The sequence below is a fragment of the Zonotrichia leucophrys genome, chromosome 4A (assembly GCF_028769735.1).
Source record: "Zonotrichia leucophrys gambelii isolate GWCS_2022_RI chromosome 4A, RI_Zleu_2.0, whole genome shotgun sequence".
Classification (NCBI taxonomy): Eukaryota; Metazoa; Chordata; class Aves; order Passeriformes; family Passerellidae; genus Zonotrichia; species Zonotrichia leucophrys.
In genome coordinates this window covers 4049090-4062856 of record NC_088174.1, presented here as the reverse complement: position 1 = coordinate 4062856, position 13767 = coordinate 4049090, and the positions used below count along the sequence as shown (strand labels likewise).

Genomic DNA, 13767 nt, shown 5'->3' with positions numbered 1-13767 from the left:
ATCTCTGTATCTTAATAATATATATAATGATATATGTAACTAACTATAGGCTAACACCAAATCAGTCTTCTGTGAATTATCTGTATGTGACTGCATTATGCACCTTAATTTATCTTTGGTGAAAATAAACATTGTGCTTAAGGGGTTTTAACCTTTAAACCTGGATTGTTAACCTTTAAACCTGGATATTATTGGATCATAGAATATCCTGGGTTGTCAGGGAATCACAAAGTCCTGACTCCTGGCCCTGCACAGGACACCCCCAAGAATCCCACCAAAGTTATTTTTATAGTGGATTATTGTCATTCTAAATTTCTGATCCGGTCTCCAGTTGTTAATAGGCCAATATATTCCTGTCCTTTTTCTAAGAGTTAATTATCTCAACTTACCTTTCACTACTTTGAAGGAAGCGATACTAAAATTTTAGCTTGTATATATTATTATAAACCCCTTCCAAATAAAAAGACCCTGTGTTTCATCACAGAGAATGCAGGAATTGATAAATGCTCACATTTCTGTGTTTCTGTCAGACAAACAACACCAGCAAGTCCAGGATAATGATGAGACCAAGCCAGGGACTCTTCACTCCCTGTCTGTGCTTGTTGTTTCCCCACAAAGTGAAGGAAGAAGATTGACACATTTATATAAACATACAAAAATATAAATATAAATATAAATATAAATATAAATATAAATATAAATATAAATATAAATATAAATATAAATATAAATATAAATATAAATATAAATATGCCACAGCTTCTTCAGTATTTTTATGCAATTGTATAATTCCTGCTCATATTACCTGATTTTCTGAGAGGCAATAAACTTCTGCAGTGGATTTGACATTGATTTGCTTCCAGTCCTTGAGAATTCAACCAGAAGAAATCATCCACAATCAAGGGGGATGGAGGTGGCCGTGTTTTCTTCATTTTCTTAAACTCCCCTGGCCCCAAATGCTGCTGCCACTCTCCCCAAAGACCCATGAATTAATGACAGCAATACCATGCTTGGAGGAGGTTTTCCAGAACACTTTGTACAGTGTCATTAAATTTGGAATTCATCTGCATAAAAATAGATATCGATTCCCATGCTTTGCATGGATGGAACTAGAATATTAATACTGGCAATTTTGATTATTTTCTGATGTAGCTGCAGCAGTTTTGAGATGCTGTGACAGACAACAAATGCAGGGAATGGGGAAGGAAGAACACAACCCTTTGTTTCTAATTTGTTGCTAATCATTGTTGCTTATCTTAGCAAAGAACATTCATCTTAACAAACAAAATTAATCTTACCAGTGAAGAAAACTCTACTGGGGAGTGGCTACCTGATGGTTCAAGTGATGGGATTTGAGGCTACCTCCCAGTTTTCCAGCAGACACATTTTTGCCCCAAATCCACATCCCTGCAGCCATTTATTGCTACCTCCATGTCTAAGGCACACCTTGGATTTTGAAGTATTTGCTTAAACCTCTTGTTTTAAATTCCATTTAATTGAATACAGAATGAGAATTTTCTGTGCCCAAGCACAGGAACAGAAACTTCTCAGTTTATTTGTGAACCAGGCAGTGGGGCCCTGAGACTCAAGGCAGCAGAGGGTGTATTTAAACATGCAAATTCTGCCTCTCATTGATGAGCCCTGCCTGGGCTTCCCTCCACAGGACTTTGGAAGCAGCTTTCCTATCAGGATCCTCCTGGCATCACAGAGATGTGATTTGGGGGAGTGAAAAATTGGACAAAAAAAAAATTAAATCCTTAATCCTAAAACCAAAAAAGAAAGAAAAAAATGTAATTAAATCCTTAATCCTAAAACCAGGAACTAGCAACCTGCTCTGTGTAAAATCAAAGATATTTTTTCCCTTTCTGAGCTGGCAGCCAGGTGTGTTTTCACACCCACTTGCTCCCCTCCTGTTTGAGCCTCCACGGAGCCTTTGTAGATTAGCCAGGGCTTTGTTCCTGAGGACAAAAGTCCACCTCCACAACGACTCCCCGAGCTCTGGGAACAGGATAACCTCGGGGATTTGCTTAAGGAGAAGCTCTTAATGCACCAGAGTCTGAGTTAAACAAAGGCAGAACTCGCTCGGGAGGTTCCTGAGCCACTGCTGGTCTAGAGCAGGATGCTTTGCCATGCAGGGACAAAGAGGAGCAGCTTTGAAGAGTGAGAGGTTTATCTGGTTCTTGGGATTAAAGGAGACACTCTGCTTGCATCCCTTGAAAACCAAACCGAACTGGCTTGGGAGTCAGGATTGCTGTCAAAGGATGCTCAGGGAAATGGTCACAGATCATGGAAAAATGCACCGGAGTGTCTCAGCTCTGGTGTGGATGCCCTTATTCACCTCAAAGCACCTCATTGCAGCTGGTGAGCCTCATTGTGAAAGCAAAATATGAGAAATTGAATTATTTCCTTTCAATCGAAAGGATTTTATTTAATTTGCCAGTGGTTTACAGTAGGGACAAGCAGAAAGGACAAGCTCATAGCCTGAGGTGCTGTGTTCCATCAAGTTCTGCAAATTGTGAATTAAATTAGCGTCCAACTGAGGACAGCCTGAAAACACACAAACAGCCAAAAAAAATCTTTACTTACCTGATTCGGAGGAGGTGCAATTAATCAGAAATACCTTTGTGTGTCACAAGCTGAGAACGAAATTCCCAGGAAGTTTCCAGCAGCACATTAACAGCATCACATTTCATGGCGACATCAATCAAGACAAGTAGCCCTCGTCCCCCTCTTGGCACTTTCCTGCATACAATTGCCACTCAATTACCACCAGCCACTAATCAAGAGCACATTTTCATGCAAAAATCCCGTGGCGGAGGGTTGTTATTTCTTTCTGTTGCCTTGTGACTTCAGTTCCTCACAGCCGGCTCTGTTAATGAATGGCACTTGATGGAAATTACACCGGGCTCTGCCCTCTTGCCTTGGTGGCTGGAAAAATTGCAGGTCAAAAAAAAAAAAAAAAAGTAAAGAAAAGTAGAGGTAGAGAAAAGGTGGGAGGATGGATAAGAAAGTAGAGATGAGAAAAAAAAATAATGCCAAAAAGTTGGAAGGCTGAAAAGTCGAGGCTAAAAAGGGGAGGGAGGTTGAAAATTGATGCCAAAAAGGTGAGAGACTGACATGAGGGCAGGTGGAGATGGGGAAATTTAGGAATAGTGCTCACCCTTAGCACTGTAAATATTCCCAGAGTTACTCAGGACATCCCTGCACCACACCCACCAAGGAAAAGCACACCGTTTATCAGAAAAAGTGAAAATTCTGGGCAATAAATGATATTGCCAAGTCTCCACTAGAACCAATACAGATATAGAGATCGTTTTTAAACGATCCTGACTGGTTCCCTTGGTGTTCCTGCTCTTTCCACTCAGCGTTTTTACTGTGCCTTTTTAAGCAGCCCAGGTAAAAGTATGAGGAATGAGCCCCTCTTGCCTTGGGAAGAGGTGAATATTCATTAGATTTAGGAGTATTTCCAAGGTGCTTTTTGAAAGTGGGATTTAGGAAAGCATTTTAAAGTGTCCTGACCCAGAGCATGTCCCCAGCCCTTTCATCTTCTCAGCTTTAGAGGGGCAGCACTGGAATTCCTGCCACTTTGGGCATGGTGTGTTTGCTTTTTAATAACTTTTGCTTTTTAATAATTTTAATATTGCAGCTGCAGGAAGCCCCCTCCATCCATTCTGTGAGTAGGGGACAGGTGACAGCCAGGGACACCATCTCAGTGGCCTGGGGGGTTCTGCAGCAGCTGCAGTGGGATGAGGGGTCTGCTTCATGGAATTGTATAACATGACACAAAACCTCTGGAAAAATTTCCTAATATATACACTAAACCAGACAGTTTTTGTGTATATCTGGTATGTTTGGGTGCTGTAAATAGGCTGACATGACTTTGCTCCCTGGCAGACTTCTCCCATGTGCACAGAAGGCCATGGGTGTCCTGCCCAGCCCCACTGTGACTGCCCACAAGAGGAATTTGTTGGGATATTTCACACAGGAATCCAGGATTTGTTGGGATGTTTCACACAGCAATCCAGACATTATGAGGATAACATTTAGACATTACTCACTTCCATTTGACTGTCAGGTCCCCTGGGCACGATGAAAGCAGCAGTGGGTCCCAGCTATTCTGCTGTTGTATCTGGGGCTCCTGCAAGTCCTGTGTAGTGCTGCCAAGACCTTGGAGAGGGTGGAAATCCCGACAGGAGAATGTGGCTGCTCTGCCATGGGGATTAGAGTTCAAAGTGCTCTCAGCCATGTGCCCAGTTGCTGTCTCCAGCTGACAATGGCCAGCAAAGTTCATGGAGACACAAAACCTGTCTTGGGACTGCTGCTTGAGGCCTGCTGGTTTCCCAGCCCCTGCCTTTGACACTTTAACCCCTGACAAACAGGTAGGGGGGTTGAACATCAGCTGGCAAAGCAGCTGGACAGATAAGGCAAAAGCTGCACAAGCAAGCAAAGCAAAACAGGGAATTCATCCCCTGCCTCCCATGGCAGGCAGGTGCTCCAGGCAGGCAGGGCTCCATCGATTACTTGGGAAGACAAACCCAGAATGTTCCCCCTTCCTCCTTCTCCCCAGCTCTGTGTGCTGAGGGTGATGCCGTCAGGTCTGGGGTGTCCCTGGGCTCAGCTGGGATCAGCTGTGCTGGCTGTGCCCCCCAGCTCCTCTCTGGTGAGGGTGAGGAGCAGGACAGGCCCTGGCTGTGAGCAAGCCCTGCTCAGGGAGAGCTCAAACACCCCTGGGTTATCAGCACAAAACCAAACCCAGCCCCACAGCAGCTGCTGTGAGGAAAATTAACTCTAGCCCAGCCAAAACCAGCACACCAGGTGTTCTGCTGGTCTCCTGAGCATTAGAGGGATCAGCAATGGCCCAAATTTTGTTCCTTTTCTGTCCATGGTCACTGATAGAGCCTTGGTGAGAACTCCTTGAGAGCAGACATAGATAAGGGGAGATTAAGGCAGGGAGCAGACTGTGGGGATGCAGGGACATCAGATGGCCAGGAGTGCATGCTGTGGCTGGGTCCAGGAGCTGGGAAGGTCCTGGAGGAAATCTGCACCAGCTGTGGGGCTACAGCAGAACACTCAGGGGAAGGCAATGTGAGAAGGGCAGGTACTGCTGGTTTGCTGTGAGACGGTGCTGAAGGGCAGCAAACACAACCTGCCACTCTCAGGCAGATTGCTCTGGTGGGAGGGGATGCAGAAAAATTGGTTTATCACACAGTGTTTTAACTTTGACTTCCTGGGGCACAGTGGGTTTGAGGTGAAGAACTGTTGGTGCTAAATGAGAACCAGCAGGGAGATGGGCAGTGAGATAGCAACTAGATTTGGAGGAAAAAATCCACTTTTCTCTGTACTGTGTAACTGAGATGCATTTTTTAAAAATAGCTGTGATTCAGAACCATTAACAAGAACGTTTTACCTGGATCATTTCCTTTGGGAGCATTTACAAGTCCCCAACAAGAGCAGGGACCGAACCTTTGAGAGGAATACAGCAATGTCATCCTGCAGGGAATGTACCAGTCCAGCTCCTCTCCTCTCAGAGGGACATCTGGCTGCTCCTGGATAACATTCCTGTACAAATAGCCCATTCTGATGTGTGCTTCTTGCCCTCTAGATGGTACCAAGCACCGAGTCTGAAATCGCTGATTTCACTGCCTGCTGTCAATAACACTGTCAGGCTCTGGGGGTTGTTAGAAAACCTCTTGGCTTTTCTGTGCTTTTGATCCATATCCAGCTTTATAAATAGGTGGGTTTTGTGCCATTCAGTGTCACTGTTAGTTCAGCATGGGAAAGGGTGTGATGCAGATTAAAATAACCAGCCTGGAGGCACAGAGAGCTGTGTGAGTCTCAAGTGCTGCCGCCTTTGCTTTAGACAACACGTTCAACCCCCGTCTAGAGAATGACCCAGTTCCTAAAGGGGCTTTTTTTGGGTTGGATCCTTATTAGACTTGGCTTTTATAACTCCTGGAGGCTTTGGGGTGTAGAGAGTGAACACACATCAACACCTCCCTCCCTGATAAACAGAGAGCAGTTCATGGTGCCAGGCAAAGACGTGTACACTGGATATTGTCTGTAGCTAGGAAATTGTTTGTCTGGATCTGAATTCTCCCCTGGTCTGGCATTCTGCCTTGCTGGGCTTTCCCTGCAGACACAGCAGAGCAGTCCCAGAGGGCAGCAGAGCCATCAGGCCAATGATGGCAGGGCCACACTGACACCTCTTCCCAGGCAGAAGGGCTGGGAAAGGCTTGGGTGAAAACAGACTGGAGCTGGTCCAGGTCCTCTGTTGGTCTCCTGAGCATTAGAGGGACCAGCAATGGCCCAAATTTTGTTCCTTTTCTGTCCATGGTCACTGATAGAGCCTTGGGGAGAATTCCTTGAGAGTAGACATCGATTAGAGGAGATTAAGGCAGGGAGCAGACTGTGGGGATGCAGGGACAACCCTCCCTGACAAACAGAGAGCAGTTCATGGTGCCAGGCAAAGACGTGTACACTGGATATCATCTGCAGCTAGGAAATTGTTTGCCTGGCTCTGAATTCTCCCCTGGTCTGGCATTCTGCCCTGCTGGGCTTTCCCTGCAAACACCCCAGAGCAGTCCCAGAGGGCAGCAGAGCCATCAGGCCAATGATGGCAGGGCCACACTGTCACCTCAAGGCTTGGCTGAAAACACAGACTGGAGCTGGGGCTCACCTGGCTCACCTGAGAGGGACCAGGCAGGGCTTTGTCAAATCCCCCCTTTCTCCCCAGCTTTAGGGCAGGAGGGTGTCCCAGCACAGCCACAGTGACCAGTGCCAGCACTGAAGGGGTGACTGCTGCTGCCCTCCCCTTCTGGGGAAGAATTAAACCAGAACAGCTATCAGCAAAACAAAACTGACCTTGGCAAGTCAAACAGTTCATTTCAAACCTGTCTGTGATACCTGCATTTCTGTAGCAACAAAAATAGGAGGTTTTGCTTACAAACAGTGTCTTGTACATCTAAGAATAGCCACATTTCCACAAAGTTCTTAAAAAAAGACACAAATGCTAGTTTGGATATTAAGATTAATATATTTAATCTTTCTTGTTTGTAAAACAAGACATAAATTTGTGTATAGATATAACATATATTTTTTTATTTATATATAATATATACAGACAATAAAAAAATTTTCCTCTGTATTAGACTGAGAGATTTATGGAGGAATGATATAGGCATAACGGGGAGCTTTGAAGAAACTCAGAGTTTCATAACTAGGTAATTCCCAGGGAAAGGAAAACACCCTGTCAGCCTTCAGCACTGAAACAGGCCTTGCCCACCATGGACTGAAGTCCCAACTGGCTCTTCCACTGGATATTTGCTACATGGTTCTTGGAATCAGGAGGCTGTCCCCACAGCAGGATGCTCTGTGCCTTGCTGACAGCCCCGGGCCAGGGGAGCTTATTGCACTCCGAGGACGCAGTGTTAAAAGCACATCTGTGCATTTCCATAGCTCCTATGGAAGAACGAGACATTTCCAATGTGCATATTTATCAAAAATCATAGAGATGGGAAGCGACTGCTCATCCCCAAGGGCTGGGGCAAGCTGCTTGGCTTGGACAGCTGCTCTCACCCCCTGAGGCCGGGGCTGTGAGCAGGGCTGTGAACAGGGCTGTGAGCAGGGCTGTGCCCTCCTGCCCGGCCAGAGGCTGTGACAGGGACAGGCACAGGGATCCCGAGCTGCAGTGGGTGTCAGGGTGAGGGCAATGCCATGGGTGACCTTGCATTTCTCTCCTTGCTCTCTCTTGGAGGGTGGGTGGCTGCAGGGGAACACCAGTTAAGGCTGTCTCATTGGTTATGTCTGTTACTCGACTGGGAGGAGGAGGAGGAGGAGGGGAGCCTTGGGGTGGGGAGGAACACAAGTAGGAATCATTTTACCATTCACCTAGGAGTGAAAACAAAAACCCCCAAACAAACAAACCCCCCAACTCCAAGTAAATAACCACCTCAGAGAACTAAATAATGCTTCTTATGGCAGTCAGCCTGGTGAAGACAGAAAAGGAACCCCAACAACCTGGCAAGGAGGGGAGCCCCTGCCTGGCTCACAGTCAGAGCTGATCAGGGCTCCTCTCTGATGGTCACAGTGAAAAGAAATAGGAGAGGGTTTGGGCTGAGCCTTGGGGACATGAACCTGACCTCTGGAGAATGGTGTGACAATGGTCTCCCCTCAGCTGCTAGCCCAGCTTCTGGCGTGCAGTGGTCAAGGATCAATCAGTCTGGGTTCCTTGCAGGACCTCTAGCATGGATTCAGCCATCCAGAAGAGGAACACAGAATTGTTTTGGTTGGAAAAGACCTCTAAGATTATTGAGTCCAACCATTCCCCCAACACTGCCAAGGGCATCACACTAAACCATGTCCCCAAATGCCACAACTAAAGGTCTTTTAAACACCTCCAGGGATGGTCACTCCACCACTTCCCTGGGCAGCCTGTTCCAAAACCTGACCACCATCAGTGAAGAAATTTTTCTTACAACCAATCTAAACCTCCCCTGGCACAACAGGAAGCCCTTTCCTCTCATCCTGTCTCTTGCTACCTGGGGGAAGAGACCGATCCCCACCTGGCTGCTCCCTCCTGCCAGGAGTTGTGCAGAGCCAGAAGGTCCCCCCTGAGACTCCTTTGCTCCAGGCTGAGCCCCCTCAGCTGCTCCCCATCACAATTGTGTTCCAGACCCTTCTCCATTCCATTCCCTTCTCTGGACACGCTCCAGCCCCTCAGTGTCTGTTTTGTTGTGAGGAGCCCAGAGCTGGACCCAGGATTTGAGGAGTGGCCTCAGCAGTGCCCAGGCAGGGGACAGTCACTGTCCTGGTCCTGCTGCCCCACCATGGCTGGGACAGGCCAGGTGCCCATGGCCTCTTGCCCACCTGGGCACACCTGGCTCCTGTTGAGCTGCTGGTGAGCAGCACCCCCAGGGCCTTTCCCACCAGGCCCTTTCCAACCCCTCTGCCCAGCCTGGAGCTGCAGGGCTTGGTGTGACCCAGGACAGGACCTGGTTGGGCCTCAGCCCATGGAGCCAGCCTGGCCAGATCCCTGTGCAGAGCCTTCCTGCCCTGCAGCACAGCACTCCCACCAAACTGGGGTCACCTGCAGACTGACTGGGGGTGTCCTCAAAAGGTACTAAACAGGACAGGGCCCAGCACTGAGCCCTGGGGAACACCACTGGTGATGGCCCCAGCTGGATTTAACTCCATTCCCCACCACTCTCTGGGGCCTCTCCATCCATCCATCCATCCATCCATCCATCCATCCATCCATCCATCCATCCATCCATCCATCCATCCATATTTCTCCAGGTGAATGCTGAAGAACACAGTGAAAAACACAGTGTTAGATTTTTTACTAAAATCCAGCCTTTCCCTCACCCACAGAGAGTCACCCTGTCATGCAAGCAGGCCAGGCTGCTCAAGCAGCACCTGCCCTTCCCCCGTGCTGGCTGGGCCTGACCCCTTGTCCTGTGTGTGCCATGGCATGGCACTCATGATCGTCTGCTCTGTGACCTTCTTGTCACCGAGGTCGGACTGACAGTCCTGTGGTTCTCTGGATTGTCCCCCCTTGCAGGCATTGAGCCCTTGCCAGTGGCACAGGCAATGCCTGTGCTCAGGACTGGAGCACTGGGGCCTAAGCTGTGAGAGCAGAGCCCAGTAGGGTGCCCAGCTCTGTGCCAGCATGATGGCAACCTGCCATAACCTGCTAGGACTGCTTGCCAAGCCCCAGCTCAGATCCCTTCTGCTGCTGATTACGTTGTGTTTGTGGGCCAGGAAGATCCTGGAGGCAGAAGAGTTGTTTACGTGGCAAGACACTGGTTTGGCTCCAGAGTGCCCAAGGGGAGCTAGGAGATCTCAGCTCAGCTCCTGATAGCTCACTGGCCCACCACAAACTGTGAAAGAGGTCTGCAGGAGCAAGGCCCAGAGCCCCATGGAACCACACTGGTGTGGGGATGGGGTGCCTGCACCTCCCAAGCACTGTCACCAACGAGCCAGTGTGGGACAACAAGCAGAGAAGCTGCTTGAGCCCCTGGACCAGCAGATTGCACAGCTTGTGACAGGGCACAGATTCACCCTTCAAACCCCTCACCAACACAACCATGCATTCTGCAGAGATCAAAGAGTGTCTTGGCTACCGCAGACCGTGGTCAGCGTGGGCCTGCAGGCACCGCATCCTCAGCAGACCTGTGAGATGTGAGAGCGTGGCCTGGCACACACTGCCTCCTTGGTCTTCACAGCTGGCTTTACTTATTGATCAGCGTCTTCAGGGAGCGCGTCAGGGTGCTCATGACCGTGGCCACCGTGGCTGACTGGCGGGCCAGCTGCTCCACAGTGTGCTGGTGGCTCAGCGTCCTGGCCGTGGACTCCTCGGCAGCCTTCAGGAGGAAGGTGTAGTTCCTCACCACCTCCTCCACCTTGGTCAGCAGCTCCTGGCGCTGGGACTCGGAGCGCACAACGTACACCAGCCTCACGAAGGTCTCGATGAGGCTGCTTAGCACCTGGAAGCTGCTCGTGATGGCCGAGAGCATGTGGGTGGGACTCTTGTCGACGGCGGCCACGCGGCGGCAGGACGCCCGGAACTCCTTGAACTTGAGGGCCAGCTCCTGCTTGTACTCAGCCAGCTGGGAGATGTAGGGCTTGCAGTCCCGCACCTCGGGGCTCAGCACACACTGCCTCAGGATGGTCAGGAGCTCGTTGGTGTCCAGCTGCACCTGCAGGAACCCGTTGGGGAAGCTGTAGGCATGGCCTCGAAGGGTGTTGATCTTCGCCAAGCTCCCCTCAAAACTGGAGGTCCTTAAATCTATCTCCTGGGTCTGGCTCTCGTTGGGACTGCTGCAGGCTGTTGCGTCCAGGACCTGAAGAGTCCTGCTCATTACTGGGACCATCTGATTGTCCAGCTTCATTCCTGGGAGTATCTGCATGGGGATGGAATAGGACAGCTCATCCTTCTCGCTCCCATCATCTGCAACATCGCATTTCCTGTAGTAGAAGCAGTAGCGGATGGAGCAGCACTTCTCATCCTCCATGTCTTCATCCCGCAGCTCAGCAGGACTCGGGTACATCTCCTCCTGGACAGAGAACACTGCTGAACCCTTCTGGCTCTTTTTGTCCTGTGCTATCTGGACGTAGGAGGGGTCAGCCACTCCAGTGGCTTCCTGGATTTTGCTCTTCAGAACAGGACAGAGGATGCTGGGCTCAGGCTCTTTCTGGGGGCCTTTCTGCTTGGTTGTGTAGATGTTCTGGTAGACGTCAGAGGACAGGGATGTCTTTTCAGTCTTATCTATTTCACTGACACTGTAGCGACGCAAGAGCTTCCTGTAGTGGGGTGCACCCATGCACTCCCCGCGGGAGGTGCACGTTGTCAGACAGGACATGCCGTTCTCTGGGTCTGACCGGTTGTCTCTGGACTCCAAACTTGTGGATCGGATCCGTTTGCCTTTGGAAGGGCTGCTCATGCTGGTCAGCCTTATGGCTTCCACCTGCTTCTGCTCATCTGCAGCTTTATCCCTGCCTCGCCTCTCCAGTTCTGGCACCACCAGCTGGTTGGGGGGTGGCCTCATTCCCCTGCAAATCCGCTTGCAGTCGCAGCTGCGCCTCTGCTCCCTGGACATCCCTGGCACTTTCTGCACAGGACTGCTCCTCAGCTGGCAGCTGCAGCGCCCAGGGGCAGGCGGGTGCAGGTACTCCTGTGGTGGGAGGTCACCTTTGCTCTTTGGCTTGAGCAGCTCTTCAAGGAACTCCAGCTCGTACTGCTTCACCTTCTGCAGCTGGGCCTGCCGCTCGTCCGTCTCCTTCTTCAGCCGCGTGGGAAATGTTGCAGAGAACAGGTTCCTAAGCCTGAAGGGAGCTTTTGGGGCTTTGGGTTTAGCTGGGACATCAGCATCTTGCTGGGTTACCTCCAGGACTTTCTCTACTTTTTTGGAAGGCACAGTGCTAATCTGCAGGCTCTCGGATCTGGGCATCAGCTGGATTGGCCCTTTGGCTTCCTCACTGGTGCTCCTGAAAGTGCTACCAGGTGATGCAGAGTGCACATTGCTGCTCTCAGCTTTTAAGATTTTGGCCGAGCTTTCCTGTTGTATTTTCTGTCCTTGGTTTGAAGGAGCTGAGTGTTTCTGCAAGACGAGGCTTGTGGCTTCCCCACCTGCCTTCTGACCTGTCTCTCCGCTCGCAGCTTTTCCTGCAGCATCCCTACTCACTTTTTGCTGGTAGCTTTTAGAGGCAAAAGTCTTACTGGGCATCATCTCCTCACCTGCTGAGGCAAGATGGAAAGCTTCAGCCTGACTGCCAGGAGCTTCCTTAGGACTTGGAGAAACTTCACAGTGCTGCTGTGGAGAGACCTGCTGCTGCTGCTGCTGACAGTTGCACAGTGTCTCTGCAGTTTGTGGACCTCCTTTAAGTGTCAAAGGCTTGCTGCTGGTACCATTCACGTTCTGGTCTTCTTTTAAGGCTGATACCACTTGGGGAGCTGAGGCTTTTGCATTTGCCACCTGCTGCAGAGCAGCTGAAACGATGGCTGGAGCTACACTGCTCTTCTGATCCAGGAGCAGCTTGGAGCTTGGCTGCACCTCCTTGGGCATCTTCTCTTGTAGATCCTGTGCCTGCTCCCTGCTTGGGGCTGCTGTGCCATGCAGAGATACCTCAAAGGCAGCTTTTGTGTGAGCTGCAGCAGCTTTGCACTCAGAGCTTAGCACAGCAGCCCCCTTGCCCTGCTCACTGAGCTGGGGGCTCAGCCCTGGCTGGGCAGCCGAGGTGCAGCTCTGCTCCCTGGGCTGCTGCTCCTGCTTGCTCTTGCAGTTGGTAAGGCTGGGACTTTGGGTGGAGAAGGCTGGCTTCAGTGAGGGCTCCTGGCGGCTCAGGGCGTAGGGGGAGGTGAGAACAGCCTGGGCAGCACAGCTCTGGATTCGGAAAGGCAAGTCCTTCCTGGCCAGGAGGTTTTCTTTGTTGATGTGTTGGGTGAGGAAGTAGGCAGCGTTCTGGTGCTGCTTCATGGCAGAGACCATCTCCGAGACATCAGTCAGCTCTGAGGAGTTCGTCTCGTGGCCAGAGTCCAGGGATGACTCAGGAGTGATGGCAGCCAGGACAATAAGACCTGAGGAGGGACACAAAGAAAACCCCACAACAACCCTCACACCACAGTGGAAGAGAGGGGAACTCCTTGTGGCAGGGCACATTGGAGAAACTTCTGTGGCTTCTCACAACTAAGAGTTAAGGCTTGTAAGGGAAATCACTTTGTCAGCATTGAGCTGGCTTGATAGCTCAATTCAGCAAGAGCTTCTGGCCCAGGAAAAGATCCTGTGAAGCTTTCCACTGTTGGTGGTAGCAGAGCTATAGGGATGTGTCTGGCACAAGAAGGAAAATCGGGCAACAGGTACTCTGCCACAGTGACTGGGGCAACCAAGGTGGGAAGTGGGACAAGGGACTGTGCTGCCAGCAGGCTGGTCCCAGAGTCACCCATCTGGCAGCAGGTTTGCCCTGTGAAGGGCTCACATGCTGCAAAACCTGGGTGGGAACCTGCAGAGACCGATGGCCAAAGGTCCCAGGTGAGAGGGGTCACAGTGGGGAGGAACACGCAGTGCTGGCTGGTTATGGACTCACCCCAGCATTGTGGCATATGGCAGATTTGGGACAAACCAAGAGACTCCTTCAGCCTCTGTCAGGGAGAGGAGTCCCACCTCAGCTTCTCAGAAATCTGAGCAGCAACCTGGCTGCTCCTGCTACAGCCTGCTGCCACAAGTTTTTACTAGAAGCTGCTTCACAGTCACTTACAGGATGGGACGAGAC

The 13767-nt window shown here is 50.3% G+C and overlaps 1 protein-coding gene across 6 annotated transcripts in view; it reads right to left on the bottom strand.

Moving 5' to 3' along the window:
- Positions 1 to 7019: 7019 nt before the first annotated feature.
- The window catches only part of FRMPD3 (FERM and PDZ domain containing 3), a 66620-nt gene continuing 59872 nt past the window's right edge, over positions 7020 to 13767 (bottom strand). For all 6 annotated transcript variants that reach the window (XM_064713099.1, XM_064713101.1, XM_064713102.1 and 3 more), the window contains one exon: positions 7020 to 13075. In XM_064713099.1, the coding sequence (XP_064569169.1) occupies positions 10230 to 13075 (2846 nt within the window). In that variant the 3' untranslated portion in view covers positions 7020 to 10229. The remainder of the gene's footprint in view (positions 13076 to 13767) is intronic.